The following is a 27,084-nucleotide window of genomic DNA, read 5'->3' as shown; positions in this document are numbered from 1 at the left end:
GATGATGACAGCAATCCCTCTTATTTGAGGGGAAGGGGGCAGTGTTGGCCCCTTTGAATGAATCCACACACAAAAAACACTGTTTGCTATTCTGCTTAGACATTGTTCTCTGCTTCTAATCAATATGGCTCAGGGTTAGAGGAGAAGCGTTATGAGAGTAAAGAAATTACAAATAACAAACAGTGGTAGTAGTTGTGTACCTGTGCTGACTCCACAGATGTAGTCAAAGAGCTGGTGGATAGGTTTTCCCGTCAGGCTCTGCAGTTTATAGAGAGTTTGCAGGGCCACCAGTCCTCTGCAACCAAAAATGCAAACATTTAACAACTTCACCCACAACTTGCTTTGAACCATCGCTATAAACACAATGAAGTGGCCTTGACCAATGGAAGTGGTTTCTTTGCATTTTCTCTTACAGCAACAGCACCACAACGTGGCAGTAAAAACTGCAGAACAATCATCCTCAACAAGGAATTTAATCTTATATTTTAGTTTTGAGATCAGATTTTTTCCCTTGGTGATAAAAGAGTAATTTTTTGTATACGTGTACATGTAAAAATATCACAGATTATTATTTTGAAATGGAATTTGTAGAATAGCTTTACCGTGTTCCCCCTCCGTCTATGGCCAGGACCCGGATTCCTCTGCCTTTGACCGGGTCGGTGTAGCCCACCAGGGCCAGTGCCTCTCTGACAGCAGCTTGGAGAGGAAGGTCTCTGGCCTGGCGCAAACGCAGCAGGCAGGGCAGCACGCTCTCCTAGAGGTGGAGGACAGAGTCAGACAGAGTCAAACACAGCAGGCAGAGGTGGAGGACAAGAGTCAGACAGAGTCAAACACAGTAGGCAGGGCAGCACGCTCTCCTAGGGGTGGAGGACAAGAGTCAGACAGAGTCAAACACAGTAGGCAGGGCAGCACGCTCTCCTAGAGGTGAAGGACAGAGTCAGACAGAGTCAAACACAGTAGGCAGGGCAGCACGCTCTCCTAGAGGTGGAGGACAAGAGTCAGACAGAGTCAAACACAGTAGGCAGGGCAGCACGCTCTCCTAGGGGTGGAGGACAAGAGTCAGACAGAGTCAAACACAGTAGGCAGGGCAGCACGCTCTCCTAGAGGTGGAGGACAAGAGTCAGACAGAGTCAAACACAGTAGGCAGGGCAGCACGCTCTCCTAGAGGTGGAGGACAAGAGTCAGACAGAGTCAAACACAGTAGGCAGGGCAGCACGCTCTCCTAGAGGTGGAGGACAGAGTCAGACAGAGTCAAACACAGTAGGCAGGGCAGCACGCTCTCCTAGAGGTGGAGGACAAGAGTCAGACAGAGTCAAACACAGTAGGCAGGGCAGCACGCTCTCCTAGAGGTGGAGGACAGAGTCAGACAGAGTCAAACACAGTAGGCAGGGCAGCACGCTCTCCTAGAGGTGGAGGACAAGAGTCAGACAGAGTCAAACACAGTAGGCAGGGCAGCACGCTCTCCTAGAGGTGGAGGACAAGAGTCAGACAGAGTCAAACACAGTAGGCAGGGCAGCACGCTCTCCTAGAGGTGGAGGACAAGAGTCAGACAGAGTCAAACACAGTAGGCAGGGCAGCACGCTCTCCTAGAGGTGGAGGACAGAGTCAGACAGAGTCAAACACAGTAGGCAGGGCAGCACGCTCTCCTAGAGGTGGAGGACAAGAGTCAGACAGAGTCAAACACAGTAGGCAGGGCAGCACGCTCTCCTAGAGGTGGAGGACAAGAGTCAGACAGAGTCAAACGCAGCAGGCAGGGCAGCACGCTCTCCTAGAGGTGGAGGACAAGAGTCAGACAGAGTCAAACACAGTAGGCAGGGCAGCACGCTCTCCTAGAGGTGGAGGACAAGAGTCAGACAGAGTCAAACACAGTAGGCAGGGCAGCACGCTCTCCTAGAGGTGGAGGACAAGAGTCAGACAGAGTCAAACGCAGCAGGCAGGGCAGCACGCTCTCCTAGAGGTGGAGGACAAGAGTCAGACAGAGTCAAACACAGTAGGCAGGGCAGCACGCTCTCCTAGAGGTGGAGGACAAGAGTCAGACAGAGTCAAACACAGTAGGCAGGGCAGCACGCTCTCCTAGAGGTGGAGGACAGAGTCAGACAGAGTCAAACACAGTAGGCAGGGCAGCACGCTCTCCTAGAGGTGGAGGACAAGAGTCAGACAGAGTCAAACACAGTAGGCAGGGCAGCACGCTCTCCTAGAGGTGGAGGACAAGAGTCAGACAGAGTCAAACACAGTAGGCAGGGCAGCACGCTCTCCTAGAGGTGGAGGACAAGAGTCAGACAGAGTCAAACACAGTAGGCAGGGCAGCACGCTCTCCTAGAGGTGGAGGACAAGAGTCAGACAGAGTCAAACACAGTAGGCAGGGCAGCACGCTCTCCTAGAGGTGGAGGACAGAGTCAGACAGAGTCAAACACAGTAGGCAGGGCAGCACGCTCTCCTAGAGGTGGAGGACAAGAGTCAGACAGAGTCAAACACAGTAGGCAGGGCAGCACGCTCTCCTAGAGGTGGAGGACAAGAGTCAGACAGAGTCAAACGCAGCAGGCAGGGCAGCACGCTCTCCTAGAGGTGGAGGACAAGAGTCAGACAGAGTCAAACACAGTAGGCAGGGCAGCACGCTCTCCTAGAGGTGGAGGACAAGAGTCAGACAGAGTCAAACACAGTAGGCAGGGCAGCACGCTCTCCTAGAGGTGGAGGACAAGAGTCAGACAGAGTCAAACGCAGCAGGCAGGGCAGCACGCTCTCCTAGAGGTGGAGGACAAGAGTCAGACAGAGTCAAACACAGTAGGCAGGGCAGCACGCTCTCCTAGAGGTGGAGGACAAGAGTCAGACAGAGTCAAACACAGTAGGCAGGGCAGCACGCTCTCCTAGAGGTGGAGGACAGAGTCAGACAGAGTCAAACACAGTAGGCAGAGCAGCACGCTCTCCTAGGGGTGGAGGACAGAGTCAGACAGAGTCAAACACAGTAGGCAGGGCAGCACGCTCTCCTAGAGGTGGAGGACAGAGTCAGACAGAGTCAAACACAGTAGGCAGAGCAGCACGCTCTCCTAGGGGTGGAGGACAGAGTCAGACAGAGTCAAACACAGTAGGCAGGGCCTCAGGGCCGGCTCTGGCCCCTGGACCATCTCAATCCGGCCCCCAAAGTCCTCAGAGGAAAACAAAACAACCCCCCCCCCCCAAACTCAATAAAAGGCAGAATGATGTTAATAAATATCATCTGCTACAGCCATTGTATTTATAACGAGAGATTAACGAGAAATTACCAATCACAGCGGGAGAGAGGGTTAAAAATACAGAGCCTCCTGCGAAAATTGGCAGGTATGATGTCCAATGTGTGGCCCTTGGCTTACTTGATGTAAGTCAGTATGGCCCTCTGGAAAAAAATGTTGCCCACCCCTTTCGGGTCAGTAATGACATTCTTGATTTTATTATTCTCTGCTGTAATCCAGAGTGTCATACAGCCAGGAATAACTGTAACTGGCTGCTGTTCTGTTCAACTCAAAGTCTGGCTGTCAAATAGGGCTATACATGTAGGCTACAGTGTATTGCCTTATTTGACAAGGCCACACACACAATATTGACTAATGCAATTTCCCAATCAGAAAAGGCTAACGGTATTCCAGACACAGCGCCACCTATCAGCCCCTGTGAGGAAGATATTTGATGTGAAACTGAGCTGCTTGGGATCAATGTATAAATTCTCATTGATGCACTCTTATTTTATTTAAACACAAAAGAAAATTGACAAAATCTGTGTCATATTGAAATCACAATAGTAGGGGGGGGATCACATAATGTTTTTGTCAATATCATGCAGCCCAGGCACATCCACCAATACAGTCACACACACTAACCTTGATGGCCACACCTCGGGTCTCTGGGAACTCCAGGAGATGATAGCTGAGCTCCTCCACTCGACTGGTAAGGAGTTTGACATCAGTGACCCTCTGCAGGCCTTTCACCAGCGCTCTGGTCCTGTTGTCTACGCTCACCCTGGCTATGATCTGCAGGAGGAACATACCTCCATGTGAGGTGAGTGTGCAAAACGCAAGGACCATCCTCTTAATATCATGGCTTAGAAGAACCTATGAGTATTCTACCTTCTCTCTTTGAGTCAGCCGCAGTTGCTTGGCCTTCTCTGCTTTCTCCTGCTCACTCTGTGTCTTCTCCTCTGGCTTCTCAGCGGCCTCTTGCACAGCGGACGATGGAGACTTCTCTTTCTCGACCGTTATGCTTTTGGAATCGCTTCTGAACTTGGCGATGTAGCTGCCGACGAACTCCTGGACGCTGGGCCGAGGGTAGGACAGATAGTGAGTGAAGCCTTTCTTAGGGGAGGTAGAAGGCACAGGGGCGGACTGAGCCCCACTTTCTGTTGCAGAGGTATCTGAGGAGGGGATCTCTGTGGGAGGGGCGACGTTCTCGGGGACAGGGGGAGGGAGAGGAGAGGTAGTAGCTGTTTCAATAGACTTAGCCTCTGCCACTGGAGACAAAATAGGAATGTGTCCTTCAGTGCTCTGAGGTGCAGGGTCGAGGACAGGAGCTTCCCCTTCGCCGTGCTGCTGCGGCCTGTCATAGTTGTCGCCTCCCTGTGTGTGTGTGCTGGCGCCAAAGTAACTGTTGACGTGCTGAGCCAGAGTGTTGTAGGTCTCATCCATGTTGGCTGAGAGAGCTGCCGGCTGAAACGGCTGCAAAGTCTGTTTGGCCACGCTGGAGGAATAGCTTGCTGCAGATGCACTAGCCGCTGCTGCTAAACTGGGTTTGGACGTCTTGGTGGCAACAAAAGGCTTTTCTGTAACTCGCTGCTGTTGCTTGTCCGCGTCTTCCTCTAGTCCTTTCTTCTGGTCTTCTTCTGGTGGTTTCATGGTGGTTTCGCTGGCTTCAACTGGTGTGGCAGTATCTGTGTTTCTGGAGGCTACAGGCTCTGCTTTGACCACAGCCTTGTCCGCAAGGGCGCCGCCAACTATAGCACTACTAGGCTTGAGGCGGGAGATCTTGGAGATGAGGTCAGTGCTGCCAACCGCCTTGGTGACGCTGTTCAGCGTGGTCCTGATCCGCGACATGCGTCTGCTGACTCACAGGGAACATCAATGGAGGCTTGAAAGCTGTATAAGAGTAGTCAGGCCTATGTACTATTATGTTTGCGGTGACTATGTGAAATAATGTACCATTCTGGTAGGCAACATCCCACAGGCTACAGCAGGTTTCGTAGGATTTTCATTTGGATAGAAAATTCTCGTCCACTGCCATCTGAAAAAAGAACGGAATATAAAGAATTAGAAGAGATAGTCAGCACAGATAATATAAATATAAAGAAACATCCTTCATGGAATCAACATGATACACTGTTAGTGAAAAAAGGCCCAACAGAGGGCTCCATCAGCTCTTCTACCCATACTCCTCTTCCATGGTGGTAGCCATAGCAACCTCCCAAAACAACACGGTTGTTTTGTTTAATACTTATTTCCACAAAATAACAACTTAAACCCTTCAATCTACGTATGGTAAATGGACTGCATTTACAGTATATAGCGCTTTTATCCAAAGCCCTTTACAATGTGCCTACATTAACGGCTTAATCTATTATAAAGGGGAGCAAATGGGTAATGTTTGTTTAATTTTTTGTCCCAGAAGTGATGTCATAGGAAGCATTGTGACATCACTGGATGTCATAAGACTGCTGATGTCATCAGTGATGTCATAAGAGCAAGATCATCAAAATCATCACAACTGATGTTATTTTGTGCCACTATTTAAACATTTGAAATGGTTTCTAAACCAATGTACTTTTTAAACTTTGACACAAAGTAGTCTGTGATGTAGCACAATGTTTCATCTCAGTATTTATCAAAATAATCCATGCAATAGCCCCCCCCCCCCCCCCCCCCAAGTGATGATAATATAATATGTAATATCATTGGATTTATGATTAGCTAAAAACACATCATTATGAAACGAACAGGGTTAAAGGTTAAAGCTAATGTTATGCAACGCAGTGGTTCTCAAACCTTTTCATGTCTAAGACCCCTAAACTGACACAAAAAGCAATCAGCCTAATGACCGAATACGTGACCTATTTTCAAGAACTCGGAATTCATTTAGCGTTAGGATTTAAAATGCGTAATTTATACGGAGCTGTTGAAGCACATAACATAACGCTGTACGCTAGACAGAAGCTAGCTAGCTAGCCCGAGCTGGCCAGGCACTTGCCAATGATGTGCCCACTGAGCAGAAACCCATTAACCCATATTAACCACCAGTCGAGCTAACAACTGATGCAACAACACATTTACAAAATAAAAATCATCTTGCCGTACCAGGAAACACGAGAAACGTTTCATTTGTGGAGGTGGGGCCGCCTAAAAAATAAACAGGAAGAAGAGAGGATGTGACGTACCGTGCAAAAAAAAGAAGGAAGAAAAAAGCGAACTCTTCTTCTTCTTCTTCTTCTTCTTCTTCTTCTTCTTCTTCTTCTTCTTCTTCTTCTTCTTCTTCTTCTTCTTCTTCTTCTTCTTCTTCTTCTTCTTCTTCTTCTTCTTCTTCTTCTTCTTCTTCTTCTTCTTCTTCTTCTTCTTCTTCTTCTGTTTGGTTTTACGGCGGTTGGCATCCAAAATGTTGCATTACCGCCTCCTTCTGGACTAATCCATCCAATGTTCCCCTAATCCATTACAGTCTTGTTATCAGACCAGTTCCTCTAAAAAAACGGACTAGTTTCTTCCCCTCCACTACTCCCACACATCCCATTATACCCTTCACACTGGCCTCTATTTGTCCCAGTCTCTGTAGTCCAGTCATCATTGTCACCCTCTCTGCTTCATATCTCCTGCATGAGATTAGTACGTGCACCGTCTCCCTTACCTGACACTGACTACAATGCCCAGTAGGATGCTTCCCTATTAAACTAAGTGTTCCATTTAAATTGCTGTGACCAAATTAACTCTTTATTATCACATTATTACCCCTATTATGTTGTTACTAAGCTGTAATGTAAATAATAATGGACGAGTAATGGAATAGTGGGGCTAATAGGAGTGCTCAATCTACTTATGACTCTCTGTTGTCACCGGGTGCTGTTGTTCACTCCTATTAGCCCCACTATTCCATTACTCGTCCATTATTATTTACATTACAGCTTAGTAACAACATAATAGGGGTAATGTGATAATAAAGATGTAATAATTATGATATACCATGTAGGCTATATAGAAATGTAAAAGCTGTTTCATCTGTATATATAAATATATTTAGGTCACGTATACATATATTAAATATATATACTTTGGAACGTTGCCCTTGGCACTGGAGACTGGTAGGTTTAATGCTACCCCTGAAGAAGACAGACTTTGTTCGCTCAGATCTGTGACCTGGGTGAAATTGAGAATGAGATTATTTTTCTATTCTATTGTACTGTCTATGTTGAGGTAAGGGAGATACTGTTCAGTAAAATGTCCTCTATTTATGATGATTTTTTTTAGATGGACGATTATGAAAAACTTGAGTTGTGTTTTAAGAAAGGCACTTTCTTTATTGGAAACTTTATTTCCCAGGCATGGGAGCTAAGGCAGAATGTTCTGTTCAGAAAATGATGTAATAATCTTTTTTTTCTTTGCTGCTGTGGTGTATGTTATGCTGTGATTTAGTTTTATTACTGCGGCGATGGCGTATGTTGTACTGTATAATGTATACTTTGTGTGTCTTGTAAGCCCATGAGGGCTGGGCACTGTCAAGTGCATGACTCATTGAATAAAAATCAATCATATATATATGATGATCCGAAGGGGGGATCCGTGGAGTAGTGGGCCACTTGGACACAAGTCTGGGGCTGATCACCCCTGACTAGGGTCGCCCAGGCGAGGGTGTCTGATGATCAAAGACCCGAAACACCCTATGACCCCGGGTTCATCACTGATGATGTGTCCAAGTAGCACCAAGAGGTGTATTCTATATATATATATATATATATATGAATAAAAATACATATACATATAATATCATTCATGTTTAAGTTTTACATATGCTTTGAGGCTTCAAAATGTTTGGTAGATATAAAATCACCATAAATGTGGTGGAAGCAGACATATCGTCCCCGGGCGCTTCACTGCAACTGCCCACTGCTCCTGGCCCCTGAGAAGCCATGAAAAACACATGTGTTTTTCATTTATAGCAGAATATTTTATTCAGTACTTGAAAGTTGCAACAATTCTCATACTGCATACATAGGATTGCAGAATAACACTGGCAATCAATGCAACATAGATATACATGAGCTTGCAAGGCCATGATTTTTGGTGATTCAAGGACACTGTCTGTAGTCTGCAAGCTATTGAGAAACATTGACGATGTGTACGAACAACATACGAAATACAGCCCCAGCCCATCAAGATGAAAACTTGATGTTTCAGACTTCAGGCAATATACTCTTCAAATACATGTCATTGACTAGTTACTTGTAACAAAATAAAAAACATGTTTTCATATGCAAGTTAAGAAAATGATGATAAAATACAATAGGCTATCTATTTGGCTGCATTACTTTAATAAAAGTACAACAGCAGAAGTGCAATAAATAACTTAAGAAATGTATTAATGACACCTGATTTACATTCATGGAGAAATCATAAGGACACAAAACGGCAACATGGTCCATGGATAAAGAAGGGATGTAACATCAACAAGCAACTGACAATCAATGTTGCTGCCATTACGATATGAAATGCTTTCTATGATGGTCCCACAGTGCCACCATGTGGAGACAGCCAGAAGATGAGTTCTTAATTGTAAGATAGAAATATATGTAGTTATTTCAATTCAGTAAGAATCATTCCGTGAATAGAGTAAAATATATGTTCAGAAGATGGTAGCATATAAGTGCAAAATTACATGTCTCTGATTGTGACTCACTGTGAATCAATAGCAACAACTAAAACACAAGCACAGGAGTCCATAACTGTCAATCACGGGCAATATCAGAGTAATATGGATGATATATAATCTTCTAACACCTTCTGCTTCTCTTTAAAAACAGCACTGTCCCTCTTCAGGTGTACTGTCTCATTCTCCAGAGCGTGGATTTTGGCAACAGTGCTCTCCTCCCTGCTGTCCAGTTCCAAGACTTTAGCATGCAAACTCAAGATCTTACTCCACAGCTGCTCTTTGTCCGTGTCCGGCTTGCAGTACGAGTGCTCGTAAACACAAACGTGTTCCCCCTCGGCGGGTTCTCTGTCCTCCAGGTCACAGTCTGCAGATTTCCCCTCGATTATTTCCATGGGAACAAAGTTAAAACCCTGACCCAACGATGCTTGGAAGGCAGCCGTTTCCACTGTGGCCCCACCGTCGGAGAATGGGCCCAGCGATTCGCAGCACAACACAGTCACAGTTGGGTCCATCTCCCCTTGGGACTGGAGAGTGTCAGTGTGGGACAGTGTAAGGCAGGACGCCGTTAGCATACCGCTGTCACTTGGCAGCTCACAAGCAGCAGTCTGAATCTCTGAGAGCAACGCCTCGCTGAGTGAGATGTTAGAGGAGGCGCCAGTGACCGACACCAGCGGCAGTTCAAACAGACCTACTTGAATGGGATCTGCCATCCCTCCGTCTTCAGAAAGGACGTTGTTTGTTGTTGTGGTTGGCTGTGCTGCTTTGGATGTACAGGTTAAAATGAGCGGCCTCTTATGAGGAGGGGAGTCGGACCTGGTGGGCTCACTGTCAATGTCACATGTCCTGCTTTTGCCTTTGGCGTTCTTTCTACTGGTGGTGACTTTTTTCTCACCCTCCTGAGACAAAAGAAAAGGAGCAATCATTGGGATGCTGTTATCAGGCAAAATCAGATATCCACATAAACATAAAAGCGGGGAAACGTTTTCCAAGGTAGGCCAAATACAGTAAACACACAGGAAGTACTATGAATGGAAAATGTATGTTTATCAGGGTGGGAATTTCATAATTTTAGGGGCAGCGCCATCTGGCCTTCAGCGTTGCAATGTTTGCGTTTTGAGTGTCTATTCATACCTGGGTACGAATAGCATCTGCCCTGGCTGAGGTGCTGCTATTCATACCCTCTATTTACAAGCACGCCTTTACCGAGGCTCGGAGCTGCCAGGGCAATGCAGTACAGCCTTTTCACTGAGAAGGACAAATCAAAACATATTTAATTCTACTGCCTGCACACTGACAAGACAAGGACTCCCTGATCCTCTCTGCCCAAAGTCTAACCCTTTGCAAAATACATTTTAGGCCCTGTGAATTGGGGTGTAAATAAATAGCCAAATGAGCTATTTACACACGGGTACAAATAGACATGAGATATTTACACCCGGGTGTAACTATTTACACCCAGGTGCAAATAGCATCTGCCTATTTTTTTTAGGGCACAAGGCCACATGCCAGGGTAGAAAGGCCATTGCTCAACTGACATAGTGAAGAGCGATTTTTCTGAAATGTGTGTTAAAATGAGCCAATTACACACCCTTTGCATAGGGCAGACTACATTAAACTGTGACCACTGACACTTTTAAAGCAACTGACAGTAGGAGGCTGGAGGATCTCAGGGCATCATGGCCAGAGGGAGGGGCACCGGCAGCCATGGCCTCCATGTAATTCCCAGTTCCCACCCAGATGTTTATAATGCTGCTCCATATAAGCATAAGCGCACAAATTAACAAAAGCCAGCTTTAAGGTTGAATAGGGGTTGCATACTAGCTGCATGTCTAAGTGTTTTGTGTTAATCACTTGCTCACTTATGTGCTTACTGCTTATGTTTATTTGTGCAGTTATATGGAGCATTAATAATGAATGTACCTTTTGCTTTCAACCTACTTGCTATTTATTTTTTGATTCATGTAAAATCAGCAAGCACTATATAGCTTGAACAGATTACTGGTGTCTATAATGGAGTTTGATGGATGTTTGAAATTTGGCAAACAGAAGACAGACCCATACATCTTGCAGGGAGTGGAAAATGGTAGGGATCGCGGTGTTCTTCAAGTAGCGAATCCCCCATCGGATATCGAAGCAGTCCTCTGTGAAGTGCTCGCTGCACAAGTACTGATGTCGGCTTGGGGTCCATTCCTCCCGCTTCATGTTGTCCACCCATCTCTGTAGCCTAGCCTTGTCTTGCAAGGGGAAGCTTTGAGGGACAAATAAGGGGAGATTAAAACAAGAGATTGGTTTGGAACTCAGTCTGTTGAAGATGATTGAAGAGTTTCAATACAATCAGTGCTGGATTATTATTTTTTACTCCACATTACCAGTCATTAACTGCACGCCCCCCCCATCCCCCTTTTCCCTCAACAAAACAACAACACCTCATCATAACGTTAGCCGCATTGACAAAATGCTATCCTCCTACTACTTTAATACTGCTTTAACTAACGTTGGATAGCTAGCAGATATGATAGCCAGCCAACTAACTAGCTAAACGAACTAAACAAGCATTTCGGCTCAGAGACACAGCAGAGGAAAAAGAAGACATACGGATAAAAGCTAATTCTCTTGTTCTCTTGGTTAGATGTCGTCCCCCCGCGGTTTCTGCAGACTTTAACCGCGCAGTACCGAGGCATATCTAGTTAAGAAACTACATGAGAATGCATTAGACAGGCACGTTTGTGGCAAAAATAAATAAATAAATATTGAAAATGTCCCCAAACCAACTGTTACTTCCGGGTGATGGTCGCACGCAGCGGACGTACGTCACGGCTCAACCCCTCAACTGTGTCCAAAGAGCTTACATTTACATCAAGAAAGTTCACATCCTATAACTGCTCCATTGTGCATTAGGGGTTCCGCATTTCTGAATGGTTGTGCTGCTATTATTTTTATTGAATGAAACCTTTATTGCGCCTCAGGGAATTTGCCTCATAGCTTAAAGACCAAAGATCTTAAACATTAGAAACACCAAAGAAACACCCAATATTATCCAGCTGCCAGCTGGAGCGGACCCTTCTCGAAACAGGCAAAAAAGGCTCGTCTCTCGAGCTCCACGTGTTCGTTTTATCCACCAATCACACTGATATGAGTCACTGGGTGAAGAAACGGACCAATGGCGTTGCGAGTCGTGGTGTTACAGCTCAGGAATGCAGCTCGCTCGTCAACATTTGCTAGCTTTCGTTTCCGATCAGCTGGAGCAGTGGGGCTGATAGAGGAGGTATCCCCGAGGTGTTTCACTGCGACTCCAAGGTAAGCACATCGCTTTTCTTTGTTCAAAGACCCATTACTTATTTTTAAGAGTGTTTAAGTTGTCTTAAGAACAACACCACAGAGTAGCTACAATGTTTGACTGGGCATCTCAAAATCGGTGCCCTGCCCTGCTCTATCAAAACAGTGAGTTGGCATTAGACTATTTGCTACGTAACCTGTGCAATAAAACGTCATATAACCATTATTCTGGCTCCTGGTGTCCTAGCATTTACTTTGAAAATCAGCTTTGGTTGTCTTCATAGCGCATATGTTCGTTTTTCACATTCAGAGCCGTGTGTGAAAGTCTGTTAATTGAGCTGTCAAACTGCTCTCTCTCCACAGCGGAAGCGGGTGAGGTGAAGAAACTACCAGTATGGCCACAGTCCAGTCAGTGCTGCTGCTAGCGGTGTATATTCTGCTGATCACCGAGTTCATCCTGGCTAAGAGAGACTACTACGACATACTGGGGGTGCCGAAAGATGCCTCTGAGCGCCAGATCAAGAAGGCTTTCCATAAGCTGGCCTTGAAGTACCACCCTGACAGAAACAAGAGCCCGGACGCAGAGTCCACGTTCAGAGAAATAGCGGAGGGTAAGTGTTCATGGAGGCAGATTCTTCCTTATTGTCAAGCTTACATCAGGTTTTATGTTTGATGTTGTAGCAAGTTGTATGATCATTAGGGGTGGTGTAGTGGTAAATACAGAGGTGGGTAAACTATCCAAGGTGAGTTGTTTACCCGCACCTTAATTGTGTCCCCTTATTGATTGATCTGAAAACAGTAAACTCTTTGCCACATTTCAAAGAGGTGGGTAAACGTGTATTTACCCTCCACTACACCTGTCTATGCACCAGAAACAACCAGTGATACTTTTTGTGTGTGTGTGTCTTTGCCAGCCTATGAGACGTTGTCAGATGATAAGAGGAGGCGACAGTATGACCAGTTTGGTCACGGTCCCTCACCTGGGGAGGGCCACGGAGGAGGGGAAAGGGGCAGCGGTGGCGGCGGCTATGACTTCCACCAGCACTTCCAGTCCTTCAACTTCGATGACATGTTCAAAGACTTTGAACCGTTCAGTCACCAGCAACGACACCAGCAACACCACCACTCCCACTCCCACTCCCACTCCCACTCCCAGACCCACCAAAAGAGACACTTTGACAGCCACCAGGAGACTGTGAACAGGCACAAGAGACAGTTCCAGCAGGGGGGCTTCGGTGGAGGACATTTTAACGATGTGTTTGAGGACTTGGAGAAGATGTTCTCCTTCGACGTGCACGGGTCCAGGACTGGGAGCAGGTTCGCGGGCTCGGGAAAACAGCACTGCAGGACAGTGACCCAGCGCAGGGGGAACATGGTGACCACCTTTACCGACTGCTCCTGAGACTTGTGGAACCTCGAACTAAGCTCTCGGGGGACACTGCTGGGTGTAAGCTTCTAGTTGTGGTTTTGGAATTGAAAGCTAAATTTATCACTTGGTGGAAAATAACATGATTTGTGTGTTTTTTGTAATTTGCTGTACGTATGGTAATTGCCTCTAAGAACAAATATCTCAGTCAGGCTGATGCAATAGCTGCTTCCAAGCAATAACTCGCTCATAACACAGAAGCAGGTCTGTGGTTATTTTGGACACCTTTCCATGATTTAGATTTCCAGTTTCATTTTGTTTACTTTTATCAGTGAAATGTCCATAATTTTCTTATGTGATAATCCAACCACCATTCTCAAGTATGGTCTAATGTTAAGTCGTTTGAAGTAAAATATGGATTTTGGTTTTCTTTTGAGAGCAGGGAAGCAATAACATTTCACCTGAGATCTGAGGTGACATTGACACACTCATTCTGCAGCTATTTAGGCCATGCTCTTGTCTCTATTCTCTACACAACATGCATAGGAACGTGTTATATTGAATGATAATGTCAAGCCAAAACAGACTACCAAGAGATCTACTTGATAAAAGTTTTGCAATTTTGTATCTGAGGATTTTATACCCCTTGGCATTCATTAATTAACATAAACATAATTATGTGAAAATTACAGTATCCAATAACTGCAACTTGTATCCATTCAAATTAAGAGCACTTGAGTTTGATTTTGCTGTAAAAGTGGAGGTTCATAGCCCCAGAAACGTGTGTAAGTTCTCCATTATCAACTGTTACCTCGTTTTAGTTTCTTCCATCTACCTTTTATAATGTGCAATATTTGGCACTTTTGCTCTTCATGTTGCCTATATTTCATAGACAGTGCTGTATAAATATCATTGTCTAATGTCTGCACTTTGGTTGGTGTGTGTGTGTGTGTGTGTGCGTGTGTGTGTGTGTGTGTGTTTGTTTGGAGGATCAATAAATACTGCCTCTCATGCAAATGCTGTTTATTATTATTTTATTATTGTTATTATTATTGGGGGGAGGGGAATGCAAGAAACATTCAAATACTCATTGTTGCAGTTAATATGTTAATCATAAGTAAAATACTTTTCATCTTTACATTAGAATATTGCCTGTGGGATCAATACAAAAACCTACATTTCCCTTGGACCAAACACTCTGTAATGCAGTAGCTGAATATTCAATATTTAAATCTAATGTCTGTTAAAAAAAAAAAAAGCTGGTGAAAGTAGTTCCCTAAACATGCAGCACTTGATCATTAGTAGTTTGAACACAAACTATGCTGATGAAGGAAAAGTAATGAGTCTTTCTGGCTTTAATAGCTCTCACTCTTAATTGTGTGAACGGCACTCTTGTGGAAATTAGATGATGAAACAAGCAAAACTTAGAAATAACGCAATAGGATAAGCAGCTTTTCTATCGCTAACTAGATCTGTTATTGGGAAGAAAAGAAAAAAATAAGTCTGCAGTGTCTTGAATATGACTGGTAAAGACATTGGCTGACAAAGCACATACAGTACATGGCTCCTATAGGCTGCTCCATACAGATATACTGGCTCCTACAGCAGTTGCTAAGAAATACATGCATACAGAATAGCATGTCCTGGCTACTGTCAGAGACATAATAATACTGACCGACTTAGATACTGGATCGGGGTACTAAAGTATAATTAATTTTTCCTTTCTAATTGAACAGTGAAAAAAGATACGCACATCCCAACCAGTTTGAAAGGCAGGTGCTGGACTTAATAGAAAACGCAGTGAAATAAAGGGAGGGTAACAGTCTAAAAACAGACCTATACCGCAAAAGCACAGATAGAAACTCTTTGCTTCACGGTAAATCCTACCACCCCACCTTTCTGAAGAAGAACCTCCCCATTTCCCAATTCAACCGTAGACGGATTTGTAGCTCAGATGATGATTTCAAAAAACAATCTGCTGAACTCAAGGGCCGTTTTAGAAGGAGGGGTTATAAGGAGGAATGGATTACAGGGGCAGCCACACAATTTGACACTATCTCTCAAACAGAGTGTCTGAAAAGAATAAATAAAAATAAATCTAAAGAAATTGATCCCAGACTCACCTGCTGTATTCAGTAGGCCCTAGGTACTCTCCTGTGGGTAAAAACATTGAGGAGGTTCTCAAAAAACACTGGTACATCTTAGTTACAGATCCTGCATTGAAAGGCTGTTTTGAGCATCCTCCCTCTGTTGTATATAAACGACCAAACCACCAAATCTTCGTAACATGTTAGTGAGAGCAGACCTCCCTCCTCCTACCCCTTCACATTTTCTCAGTCGGCCCCCTTCTGGGAACTTTAGATGTGGGAATTGCCAGCAATGCCATTTCACCTACAAAACTAAGACTTTTAACCATCCTCACTCGGGCAAATCATTTGACATAAAGAGCTTTATCTCCTGTAAAACAACTAATGTAATATATATATGATCAAGTGTCCCTGCGGACTCGCGTACACTGGGAAAACATCTAGAGCTCTCAAAACCAGGATTACGGAACACAGGAGTGCTATCCGCAACCAGGACCCTAAAAGCCCAGTGGCTGTGCATTTTGCAGAAGCCCCCCATAGCCTAACCTCTCTCAAATATATTGGCATGGAGGCCATCAAATGCCCTAAGAGAGGAGGGGATGTCGACGCCATACTCCTGAGGAGAGAGTTATTTTGGATTTATACACTAAACACACTCGCCCCCAGAGGTCTGAATGAGGACTTTAGTATTAGACCGTTTCTGTGAGACATTTGTCTGTTCTTATGTGTGTGTATATGTAGGCCCTATGTGTATGTGTATGTGTATGTGTATGTGTATGTGTATGTGTATGTGTATGTGTATGTGTATATATGTGTATATGTATGTATGTATATGTATATATATATATATATATATGTGTGTATGTATGTATGTTTATATATATATGTATGTATATGATGATTGTATGGCTATTCCCTACACTGTTGATGCTGATTGTTTTACCTTTTACTTTGGTGTATGACTCCCCTCATTTGTCACTTCCTTGAGCCGGTTTGTAACCTGCTACATCCATAAAATTGATGTATACAGTCTTGTACAGTATATGAGAGGAGTACACCATACAATAATTTATTAACAACTATGGGAAAATAACTAGACAATACAAACTACATTAACCCATTGATACCTGATGCAGCATTTTGCTTGTATATCCCTCATTTGTGTGTGTATCCCTTTAAGTCTTAAAGGGATACACACACAAATACCGCATCAGGTATCAATGGGTTAAAGTTTAACCCATTTAACCGTTAAACAAACAAACAGAACAAAAGGTGCATACAGGTGAGGAGGGAGAGAAACTGAATGGTCTCTTAAGGTCTTCTTAAGCTCAATGAGTGCACCAGGCCGCACCTGCCACCAGCAGGCTCCTGCAAGACAGGCCAAGAGAGGGGGCACGGTGGCACAGTAGTAGCGCCTCACAGCTAGAAGGTCCTGGGTTTGATTCCCACCTGGGACGCTGTGAGTGCTGAAGGAGTGTGTGCCCGTCCGCATGTCCTCGAATGGCCACCGCCTGGGTGGGGTCGTCAAAAGGGCCTTTCTGTGTGGACTTTGCATGTTCTCCCCATGCCCCCTGGGGGTTTCCTTCATATAGGAACCCCTCACCAAAACATGCAATACCCTGGTCAATGAAGTGGTGCCTCCTCTGGTTGTTCGGGGCACCTGTTCGGAGGGAGGGGTACTCGTTAGAATAGTGTGATCCTCCCATGTGCTATGTCCTATCGGTGAAGCTTCTCCTGTCAGGTGAAAAGAAGCGGCTGGCTACTGCCCATGTCTCGGAGGAGAGCCAGTTTTGGCTCTCCCCAGATCGGCAGAGGGTGGAGCAGCAACCAGGATAAATAAATTAAAAATTAGCACTAATGGGGGATAAAAATGGGATAACAAATCAGGGGGGGGGGGATGAAATGTATGAAACCCAGGACAAAGAGATATTCATACATTGTTATGTTATTTATGGTTGGAATTCTAGTTCAAATAAATTTACTTTTTTGCAGAACCACTGGAAGGTAAGCTCCTGCAACATTTTATTTTATTTTTTTACTTGAGTGAATTATTCAAAAATATTCAAGTTATTCGATAGAATAGCCTAAAGTTTACAGTACAGTACAATTCCACAGACTATGCTGATTCATTCCTCTCCGACCCCTCCCACTCCTGCTGCTCGAGAGCCCAGCAGTTTGGTTGATGCTAGAATGGATCGGTCGGATGGACGGAGGACGGACCTAACCCGCCTCCTCTGACCCTACCTTAACCACTCATCACTCCTCATGCCTAAACCCAACCAATCATCACTCCTCTTGTCCCTCCGGCTGATCCAATCTAGCATGGACGCTAGAGGCCTGGGGGATCGCTAGACATGACTAATCAAACACAGATGCACTCTTCACGCCCCCTTACAACCTCCGCCTCTCTCTGCTTGGTCTCCTTTAATTAAAGCCACGAGCTTATGAGAGCCTTCCTCTCTGGATCACGCTCTGGATGCATACAGAGGCTGCTTGAGCAGAGCATATAACACATTGAGCCTGTACACTGAGGACTGAAGCAGCAGATCATCATTATGACACCCACAATTACACTCAACACTGGAGCAAAGATACCTGCTGTGGGTCTAGGAACATGGAAGGTAAGCTTGAATTCAACAAGTCTTACTTTTCAGTGGTTCTGTGTTGTATTACCTGGATGGTTTGTAATGTAGCCTATAACATGTTATAAAATCATCATCACCAATCGGCTGAATGTATGAACTAGGTTCAGAGGTATATCAGTGAGGCTTTTAAAGTGATTGCACATTAAACCGGTTGATTTAACTACTTTATGTCAGCGATATTCCTGGGGTTGAGTTAACAGGAAATATGTGACTTGTGCAAGATGTTCATTTGTAGCCTACTGTTCAACACTGTCGTTGAATAAACCTTGGAAAGCTAGAAATGACTTTATTAAACCCCAACATGGTCTGAAGCTCCCCAGTAAGTAAGTAAATAACTGTAGGCAGCAGAGATTTTGTACAGCATCTCTGCTTGAACAGATTTGTTTTGACTTAAGTGATAGTCATGCTGCTGACACAGGAAGTGGTCATTCACTTAATCACAGCCACTCTTTACATGTGATTGCGGTGATACTTATGTGACTGTAATTTCCTTGCATTGAACCCCCTCCCTCCTCCTAGGCAGATCCGGGGCAGGTTGCAGAGGCCGTTAAGGTGGCTATCGCTGCTGGCTACAGGCTCATTGATGGGGCCTATGTGTATGAGAATGAGAAGGAAGTGGGGGCTGGGATTAATGCCATGATTGTCCAAGGTGTGGTGAAGAGGGAGGAACTCTTCGTCGTCAGTAAGGTATGTGGCCAACGTGATTGGAGGTTTCCATGGGTTTCAGCACAGGGGAAAAGACTGACTTAACAATCACAAGAGTATAGAACATCTACAACTGTCAGATGATCTGGAAGCTCTTTAGCAAGTGTGATAAGAGCATGTCATCTTCTTCCTGCATGTGATGATATGACAATACTGCTCTCTCTCTGTGTGTGTGTGTGTGTGTGTGTGTGTGTGTGTGTGTGTGTGTGTGTGTGTGTGTGTGTGTGTGTGTGTGTGTGTGTGTGTGTGTGTGTGTGTGTGTGTGTGTGTGTGTGTGTGTGTGTGTGTGTGTGTGTGTGTGTTAGCCTGGGTAAACCCAGCCCCCAGTGACCTGCTCTCAGGCTCACCCTGCTTACAGTCACAAGGTTAGTGACTGGGAACTGAGAGAGCAGGTCACGTGGGGGCTGGGTTTACCTAGGCTATGTGTGTGTGTGTGTGTGTGTGTATACAGTCAGCACACACAAGCATCCTTTACAATTTTGGGCGAGCACCTATGTACAGACCTGGCTTGGTTAGGAGATGTCATATCATTATTTATAATGATATAGTATGTTATTGTGGTTATACCATAGCACAATAATGTTTCACTGAATAAGGCCAATGACACACAATTCTGAAAGAATCAGTCATCCATCCAGAACTATACTCCATTCAACAATACAGATTAGAGCCATACTCACCTACAGTACATTACGTCTAGTCTACATTATCCTGACATTGTTAAAATCCATGTTTTTTCTCCATAGTTGTGGTGCACTTTCCACCTTCGGTCTCTGGTGAGGGGAGCCTGTGAGAATACTCTCAGTGATCTGAAGCTGGACTACCTGGACCTCTACCTAGTCCACTTCCCTATGGGATTCCAGGTTGGCATACCCTTGTATACTATTGTGCAACAGCGACATCTTGTGGCCTTTCTGGCTCACTTGAATCCAGAGTACCACATTTCTAATCTGAACATTTCCTCTATGATCTCCATCCTATTGGGACAGTCAAGCAAAATGTCTACATTGCAAACACATACAGGCTTTCCTAAAGTCTTCTTATCAGAAACATGAAGCCATTCTATCTATCTAGTGCCCAAATTCTTTCCCATGAAGGGCCAAAACTCAATCTGGGTGGAGGGCCGAAGGCCAAAAATAAATGTTGTGGAATTACATTAAAATGTATTGTGTTTTATAGAAAATTAACATTCTAAATCTAAAATAACATTTCAATATAGAGCGAAGCTCTTAGGGGGGCCCCCCATCCCAATTTTTTTTTTTAAATTAAGGCCGGCGGCGATTTTTTTTTTGCCTTTTTTGCATGTTTGAATCTGTTTTAGCCATATTTAGTGGAATATCTCATTTTAAACAAACACACCAATGTTATTGTCTATTGATTGAATTGCTCTCACACTCAGGCCTGGCCTGGCCTGGCATGCAATTTTCTTTGTTTTTCTTTTGTTTTTGCTTTTTTTTTTGCATTTTTTCCCCCAAATCCGTGGCGGGCCAAAACAAACAGAGCGCGGGCCACTGATCTAGATAGATAGATAGATAAATACTTTATTAATCCCGAGGGAAATTCTGTTGTACAGCAGCTTCCAGTTGCACATACAAATAACAAAGTACAGATGAAGGGTAAAAAGCATGTTCAAATACTAAAAAAGAAGAGGCAATAAAAAGATAAACAAGATAAAAAAGATAGGAGAGCCAGTCCTGGCAGGGACATGGAAATAAGAGAGAAAACAAGTGCCTGTGCCTGTGCAGTGCGCAAACATATGCATAGAGAAAGTGCCTGCAGTACATGCACAAATAAATACTAAACTTTAGTCTCAAGTCTAAAGTCTCAAGTCTCAGTGGCCCAGGTTGCTGGGGCCACGCCTCCACGCCCCCTGCAGGTTGCTGGGGCCATGCCTCCACACCCCCTGCACAATGGGGAGGCATTGTACAGCCTGATGGCCCGTGGAACAAAAGTGTTCTTGGTGCGATCTTTCTTGCAGCCAAGAGAGATCAGCCTGCAACTGAAGGTACTTCTCTGGCTGACCAGAGTGCTGTAGAGAGGGTGGGAAGGGTTGTCCATGATGGCAAGCAGCTTGGCCAAGGACCCTCTCTCCACTAGAGTTGTAAGGGAGTCCAGCTCCATACCGACCACGGAGCCAGCCTTCTTAACCAGCTTGTCCAGCCGCCTTGCATCCCTCTGTTTAATGCTGCCTCCCCAGCACACCACAGCATAGAAGAAGACGCTGGCCACCACGGACTGGTAAAACATCTGCAGCATTTTACTGCAGACATTGAAGGACCTCAGCCTCCGTAAGAAGTAGAGCCGGCTCTGGCCCTTCTTATAGAGTGCGTCAGTGTTCAGTGACCAGTCCAGTTTGTCATCCAGGTGTACTCCGAGGTACTTGTAAGAGCGAACCACCTCCACATCCACCCCCTCAATGGAGACCGGCCGCACCGGAGTCCGGTGCTTCCCAAAATCCACCACCATCTCCTTGGTCTTGGAGGTGTTCAGTTGGAGGTGGAGGTAATCTAATGTCATGCTCTGACTGTGTTTTCTCTCTCCCCCGCTGCAGGCTGGAGATAACCTTTTTCCTCTTGATGAGGATAATCAGGTTATTTCTGATGGCAGCAACTTCTTGGACACTTGGGAGGTAATTAAAGTGACTGGGTGCAAAATAGCAGTACAAACCTCAAACTGATCAAGATTAAACAACCTACTTATGTTTGATAACAAGTATATACCTGATTGTATGAGTGACTTGCTGCCCGTCTGAATGCAAGTACTGTATAGACGGATATATGAATTGGTTGCAGAACTAGTGCAATTGTATAATATATCAAGGAAGCAATACCTTTTTACAGCAACATAGCCTACAACACTCATGCCACTGTTACAATGTGTGTCAAGGCAATGGAAGAGCTGGTAGATGCTGGGTTGGTCAAGGCCATTGGTGTCTCCAACTTCAACAAGGAGCAGATTGAAGCCATCCTCAACAAGCCAGGCCTCAAATACAAGCCTGCCACCAACCAGGTACACAACAAGACTGCCCTTACACAGCATTGACATTACTGTGAAACAGTAACAATTAACACAATTAACAATTAACAACAAGGCTTGTTTGAGGAAAACCTTAGCATACATAACCATGACTAAGCAATGATGGCAGGCAGGGCACAGACATACCTCCATTCGAGCACATGCTTGTATTTCCCCGGGCGGTCCGGTATCGTCTCTCCTCGGCGTCGGTTGATCCAGTGGACCAGCGTGAGCAGGAAAGCCTTCCTCTCAGCAGAGCTCTCCAAGGTCCTAAGAGCACAGTCAGTTATGCTGTTGGGCTATAATCCACAACACCTACCGAGCAAGCTGACAGACGACTAACAGACCTAACATACACTGAATAGTTCATTTAGTCTCGGTTTCCAGACGTTTGGTGAGCGGCGCCAACAGCGCCACCTAACCACAGTAGTGAAACGGATTAAGACTGAGAGCTGAGTCTATAGTTAATTAGGTCTGTATCTGTGTACAGGTATTTATGATTAATTAACAGGTCGCACTTGAAAATGAGATCTAGGTCTCAAGGTGATTCACCTGTATAAATAAAGGTTAAATAAAAATAAATAAATTAATAATTATGTGTAACTGCATTATGGCTATTATGTAAATAAAGCTACTGTAACTTAACATTTTCTACGTCAGGTCATTATCTTCGGTTTGGGGTCCAGCCTGGCGTTCTGCCAAGCACTCAAATGCCCCATTCGCTCCTCACTTCCTGCCTCCTGTTGGAAATGACCGTTAGGTCGGCTCGCCCTCAAGCCAGGCCTCAGCCAATCATCCGCTCAAACATATGACAAACATGGCACCTAACCAATCAAACCGTGACACAGGGCAAGAAGCAACTTAATCATGTATGCATCAGGATACAACAATGCACTGATTAAACCCTATGCAGATTGAGTGCCACCCGTATCTGACCCAGGAGAAGCTGATCAGCTACTGCCACTCTCAGGGCATCTCAGTGACGGCCTACAGCCCCCTGGGCTCCCCCAACAGACCCTGGTGAGAGACAGTGTCACACATCAAAGAGGAACAGGGGATGTGTTTTGGGGCATATAGGGAATACACAGGGACTGTGTTTTGGGGTATCTATTCTATTCGATTCCTGACTCATCTTATTTCCGAAAGGGCAAAACCTGACGAACCAACTCTGCTTGAGGACCCCAAGATCAAGGCCATTTCCAATAAGCACAAGAAGACTGCAGCACAGGTAGGGAAGTCAAATGTCCACACACCACCTATCTGAGGACATAACAGTTACCATTCTTCATCTTGGAGGGATGGGTTAAACACGATTGTGGATGACACTTTTGGCTCATTTCCACCACATATAACAGCACAGTACAGCTCTACTCGACCTGGTCTTACTCGTCTCTACTTGATATAGACTATGTTTCCATAGTAAGTTTACTCGCCTCCGCCCACACCTGGTCGTCATAGCGACCGCATATCTGCCCTCCGCCCATAGCCGAAGTAGGCTATAACGTATAACGTTAAAATTAAATCCATACACAGAACTTTTAAACTGTTTATGAAATACTGGTGCCTCTAAATGTCCTACAGTGTACATGGGCAAATGTGACAATCGGCTAGGAGAATGGATATCACTTTGTTGTTACTCAAACTCACATGCATGCACTGCGCGGGTGACGGGAGTTGCGCTACAGGGAGAAGGGAAGCCTCTACCCTGGCGGCCTCTCACCAGGCAAGACCGCGGCTTCACTAAACCCCCGCCTCCGGCCTAGCGGAGCCAACGCAGCACACAAACAAAGGGCTTCCCGAGGAGCGGACTTTTTCTCTCTCAAAACAATTGAAAACCAGTGTCATATTAAAGCTGAGCAAGGAGATCGATTTTATTTCACCAGAGCCGAAGGCAGCAACACAAAAGACTGATGGAAATAACATTAACAGAAGAGAAGGTAAGCCCCACTAAACTGGTATCCAGCATTGACAGTCAGTAGATACAGTAAACACAATTCTGCCTGACCAATCAGTCGTCTGCAGTGTTTTCACGTCATGGTATGGTACCGGGTTCACAGCACTGGAACCTCAACAAAGCAGGGACCAAAACTAGCGCGACTCAACCCCGACTCAACCTGGGCTGTCCACGTTTTTGATCGGTGGAATGAGACAAAAAAGCGAGACGAGCTGGGCGGAGCCGCGCTGATACCAGCGGTGGAAATGGGCCATAAGTGACGCTGAAGTACTGTAGCTCATGGGTAACAGCATGGAAATGAGTTAGGAAACTCATAAGATCTCATTCTTCTAATTAGCAGGGAGCACAATATCACAATATATAACATGAGGACATGTGCTTTTTGATGCTTTCTTCCAAAACGCTTTATAATGCATACATTTTCAGTGAGAATTAAATAATTAAATCCCAGCAGATTAGGGGTTTTTAATTAATTCTACACATCGAGCTACATGTATACTGGAATCCAGAGCCAAGTGCACACCAGGGAGGCTACATACAGACTAGAAATGAAGCATTGCAAAACACTAGACAACAGTTCATGAGTGGGCAGAAAGTGAAGGAGGTCAGCTCACTCATTGTACTGGACTGTGATCTGTGTGCATTGGGATCAGCTGATGGCACTTGATGTCACAGTAAACCTCACGTTTACAAAAGTGGTCTGTCTGAAATCGTTTTCAAAAACTGAGAAGCAGACATCACAGGGGAGAAGGTTGCATTTAATGCTTTGTTTGACCTGCTGGATTAAATAAAGGCATGGAAACATCTAACCAGTACAGCATTGTATGGCAACCATCACAAAGTGTACAAGGGTCAGACAGACTTATGAAGTGATGTTTTCCCCCCAGGTTCTTATCCGGTTCCATGTCCAGAGGAATGTCATTGTCATTCCCAAGTCTGTAACGCCCCATCGGATCAAGGAGAATTTCCAGGTAATGTGCCATCTTAAGTCAAATGGGGCCCATTTGACTGGGACCATTTTTGTCCAGAATATTCTAATCTATGCAATATCCTGGAAGAGTAATCAAGCAACAAACTAGAACGATGACACCCAGCAATTATCAATAGGATACTTGAATTATTTTTTAATCTACGGCTGGCTACTGCAAGACTAGTTTCAGATGGTGTGTAAGCTAAGCACAAGGACTTACATGCCGTGCCCACTATAGCCTACATGACCAGGTTGTATAAACTCACGTTCGCCCATTGTTGATTTTCATATTTTCATAGGTAGATTTGTTGATGGTAAGCAATGCATTAAAAAACACCAGCCTGAGTCAGCGGGGGATTTATCACTTGAAGGAGAAATAAATCCATTTCAACCAAAGTCATTCTGGTTAATTTGTTTAGTTTGGTCAATGTCACCTCACCTCAGGTTCTTGACTGCCTCAGCTCTCTCTCTCTCTCTCTCTCTCTCTCTCTCTCAGGTGTTTGACTTTGAGTTGAGTGAAGAAGACATGAAGACCATTCTGAGCTTCAACAGGAACTGGAGAGGTTTCCCCATGGACTGGTGAGTAGAATGCAAGAGGAAGAATTTATAGGTGAAAAAGCGGGAGCAGATCACACTAATTTTCCCGTTCCATTTTGTAACTTATCGACCGAGTTACTGGACATTCTCCTCACCTCACGTATATTCTCTTCTGTTCCCTACAGGGGCACAAAGCACAAAGATTTCCCACTGAAGGCAGAATACTGATTCATCAGACAGTCTGATGCTCTGAGGGTCTGATGTGAAGAAAACCTGGATCTTTGGATTCATGTTAACAGCCTCATTTTGTACAAACATTCCAGCAATGGGTGAAAAGCCTTCTTGTTCCAAAGCCACTAACATTCTTATCAAACTAGAAGTGTTGGAGAAATTATAAAACTGTCATTTATCAAACGACAACGACTATAGCTACTTCCTAATGAAAAGTAGTTAAACTGCATCTTAACTCATCTAAAAAAATAGTTTGTCAAACTAACACTACGTTCAATAAGTGGTTCAACTACATTCAAAGTACATCACGGGAATTATCACAATCTGAGTCTGGAATCTGTTACACAGAGGTACAACTGAACTGACGCTGAGTCTAGTGTGGTGTGTTTGATCTAGAGCAGGCCAATCCTCACTTAGGAAGCTGACAGTTATGATTGATTGATTGATTGATTTAAGTGTCATGCACTCAAGGTGCCCAACCCCCATGGGTTTAAAATTAAAAGACACATATACAGTAAAAACGTCACACATTTACAGCATTTAAATTTTAAAATAAAACATTTAAAATACAAGTCACAAGACAGCAATGGGCAGGACAGTAATATAAAACAATACATCAGTTTCTAAATCATCCCTTTCCCCTGGAACACGCTTCAACAGACACTGAAGCTGTCCAGCCTCATCCCACTGCCTAGCTTTAAGTTACTGCTGCGCAACCTTGAAATTACTGCCTCGCTGTGCTCCTGTTTTAACAACTGACCATCTCCTTTTTAACATCCCCTTTTTTTATCTAGTGTGTCTCTGTTAGCCTTTTGGTTATTTTATTTATTGTCTGTACTGGTACTGATTACTGTTGTCATACTATCTGTCAACTTTTGTTATTGTAACTTTCTGTCTGGATGCTGCTTGAACAGATCGCACTTGAAAATGAGATCCAGGTCTCAAGGTGATTCACCTGTATAAATAAAGGTTAAATAAAAATAAAAAAAAAACAAGAGGTTCTGTCTCTGCTCCCAGGCTTGACATATACAATTTGCAATGAGGAAGATTCCTTTTTTGAAACACAGGTCAAGACACCATAAATAGAGTACATTTTATTAAAGAGTACGTCCCTTGCGTCATCATAAGCAGTGCAGTAAAATAAGAAGTGAATCTCATTTTCAATTTCATGTAATTCACAAAGTAAACAGAGTCTATCTTCTTCAGTTGTAGCATTAAACCTACCAGTTTCTAGTGCTCAGGGAAGAGTTCCCCATCGTAACAGAGCACACAGAGATTTTTTGTCGTCTGTTCAAATCAAACTTCACGTATGGTTCAACACAGTACTGTCCTTTATATGATGATAGGTTCTTAGTTTTGATTTATTCCATAGGTCAACAGACCGTTTTCCTTTATACAGAGTAAACATATTACTCATATACTCTCGGGTG

The 27,084-nt window shown here is 44.4% G+C and overlaps 4 protein-coding genes across 4 annotated transcripts in view; 2 read left to right on the top strand and 2 right to left on the bottom strand.

Moving 5' to 3' along the window:
- pnpla8 (patatin-like phospholipase domain containing 8) overlaps positions 1-6,385 on the bottom strand; it is an 18,821-nt gene extending 12,436 nt beyond the window's left edge. Inside the window, exons 1-5 of the mRNA XM_083657486.1 lie at positions 6,312-6,385; positions 4,098-5,244; positions 3,852-4,001; positions 603-754; positions 201-295 (exon numbers count right to left, since the gene is read on the bottom strand). Coding sequence (XP_083513612.1) covers positions 201-295; positions 603-754; positions 3,852-4,001; positions 4,098-5,057 — 1,357 coding nt within the window. The 5' untranslated portion in view covers positions 5,058-5,244; positions 6,312-6,385. The remainder of the gene's footprint in view (positions 1-200; positions 296-602; positions 755-3,851; positions 4,002-4,097; positions 5,245-6,311) is intronic.
- Positions 6,386-8,163: 1,778 nt separating this feature from the next.
- LOC310794267 (THAP domain-containing protein 5-like) lies at positions 8,164-11,633 on the bottom strand. Its single transcript, XM_083656231.1, has 3 exons — positions 11,464-11,633; positions 10,930-11,116; positions 8,164-9,764 (listed from the first exon to the last, which is right to left on the bottom strand). Exons 1-3 carry the CDS (start codon positions 11,547-11,549, stop codon positions 8,961-8,963), a joined length of 1,077 nt encoding a protein of 358 aa, XP_083512357.1. The 5' UTR covers positions 11,550-11,633; the 3' UTR covers positions 8,164-8,960.
- A 456-nt stretch (positions 11,634-12,089) lies between these two features.
- On the top strand, positions 12,090-14,490 carry LOC310797197 (dnaJ homolog subfamily B member 9-like). Its single transcript, XM_083659545.1, has 3 exons — positions 12,090-12,165; positions 12,508-12,755; positions 13,059-14,490. The coding sequence occupies exons 2-3, from the start codon at positions 12,539-12,541 to the stop codon at positions 13,544-13,546; spliced, it is 705 nt and encodes a 234-aa protein (XP_083515671.1). The 5' UTR covers positions 12,090-12,165; positions 12,508-12,538; the 3' UTR covers positions 13,547-14,490.
- Positions 14,491-18,080: 3,590 nt separating this feature from the next.
- On the top strand, positions 18,081-26,507 carry LOC310796614 (aldo-keto reductase family 1 member B1-like). Its single transcript, XM_083658833.1, has 10 exons — positions 18,081-18,218; positions 18,762-18,929; positions 19,694-19,810; positions 21,499-21,576; positions 21,834-21,956; positions 22,876-22,982; positions 23,109-23,190; positions 24,804-24,887; positions 25,383-25,465; positions 25,609-26,507. The coding sequence occupies exons 1-10, from the start codon at positions 18,153-18,155 to the stop codon at positions 25,649-25,651; spliced, it is 951 nt and encodes a 316-aa protein (XP_083514959.1). The 5' UTR covers positions 18,081-18,152; the 3' UTR covers positions 25,652-26,507.
- The last annotated feature ends 577 nt before the right edge of the window (positions 26,508-27,084 follow it).

Source organism: Poromitra crassiceps (assembly GCF_964638095.1).
Source record: "Poromitra crassiceps genome assembly, chromosome: 2".
NCBI lineage: Eukaryota > Metazoa > Chordata > Actinopteri > Beryciformes > Melamphaidae > Poromitra > Poromitra crassiceps.
Note: the sequence above shows the minus strand (reverse complement) of the source record. Positions and strands in the feature narration are given on the sequence as shown.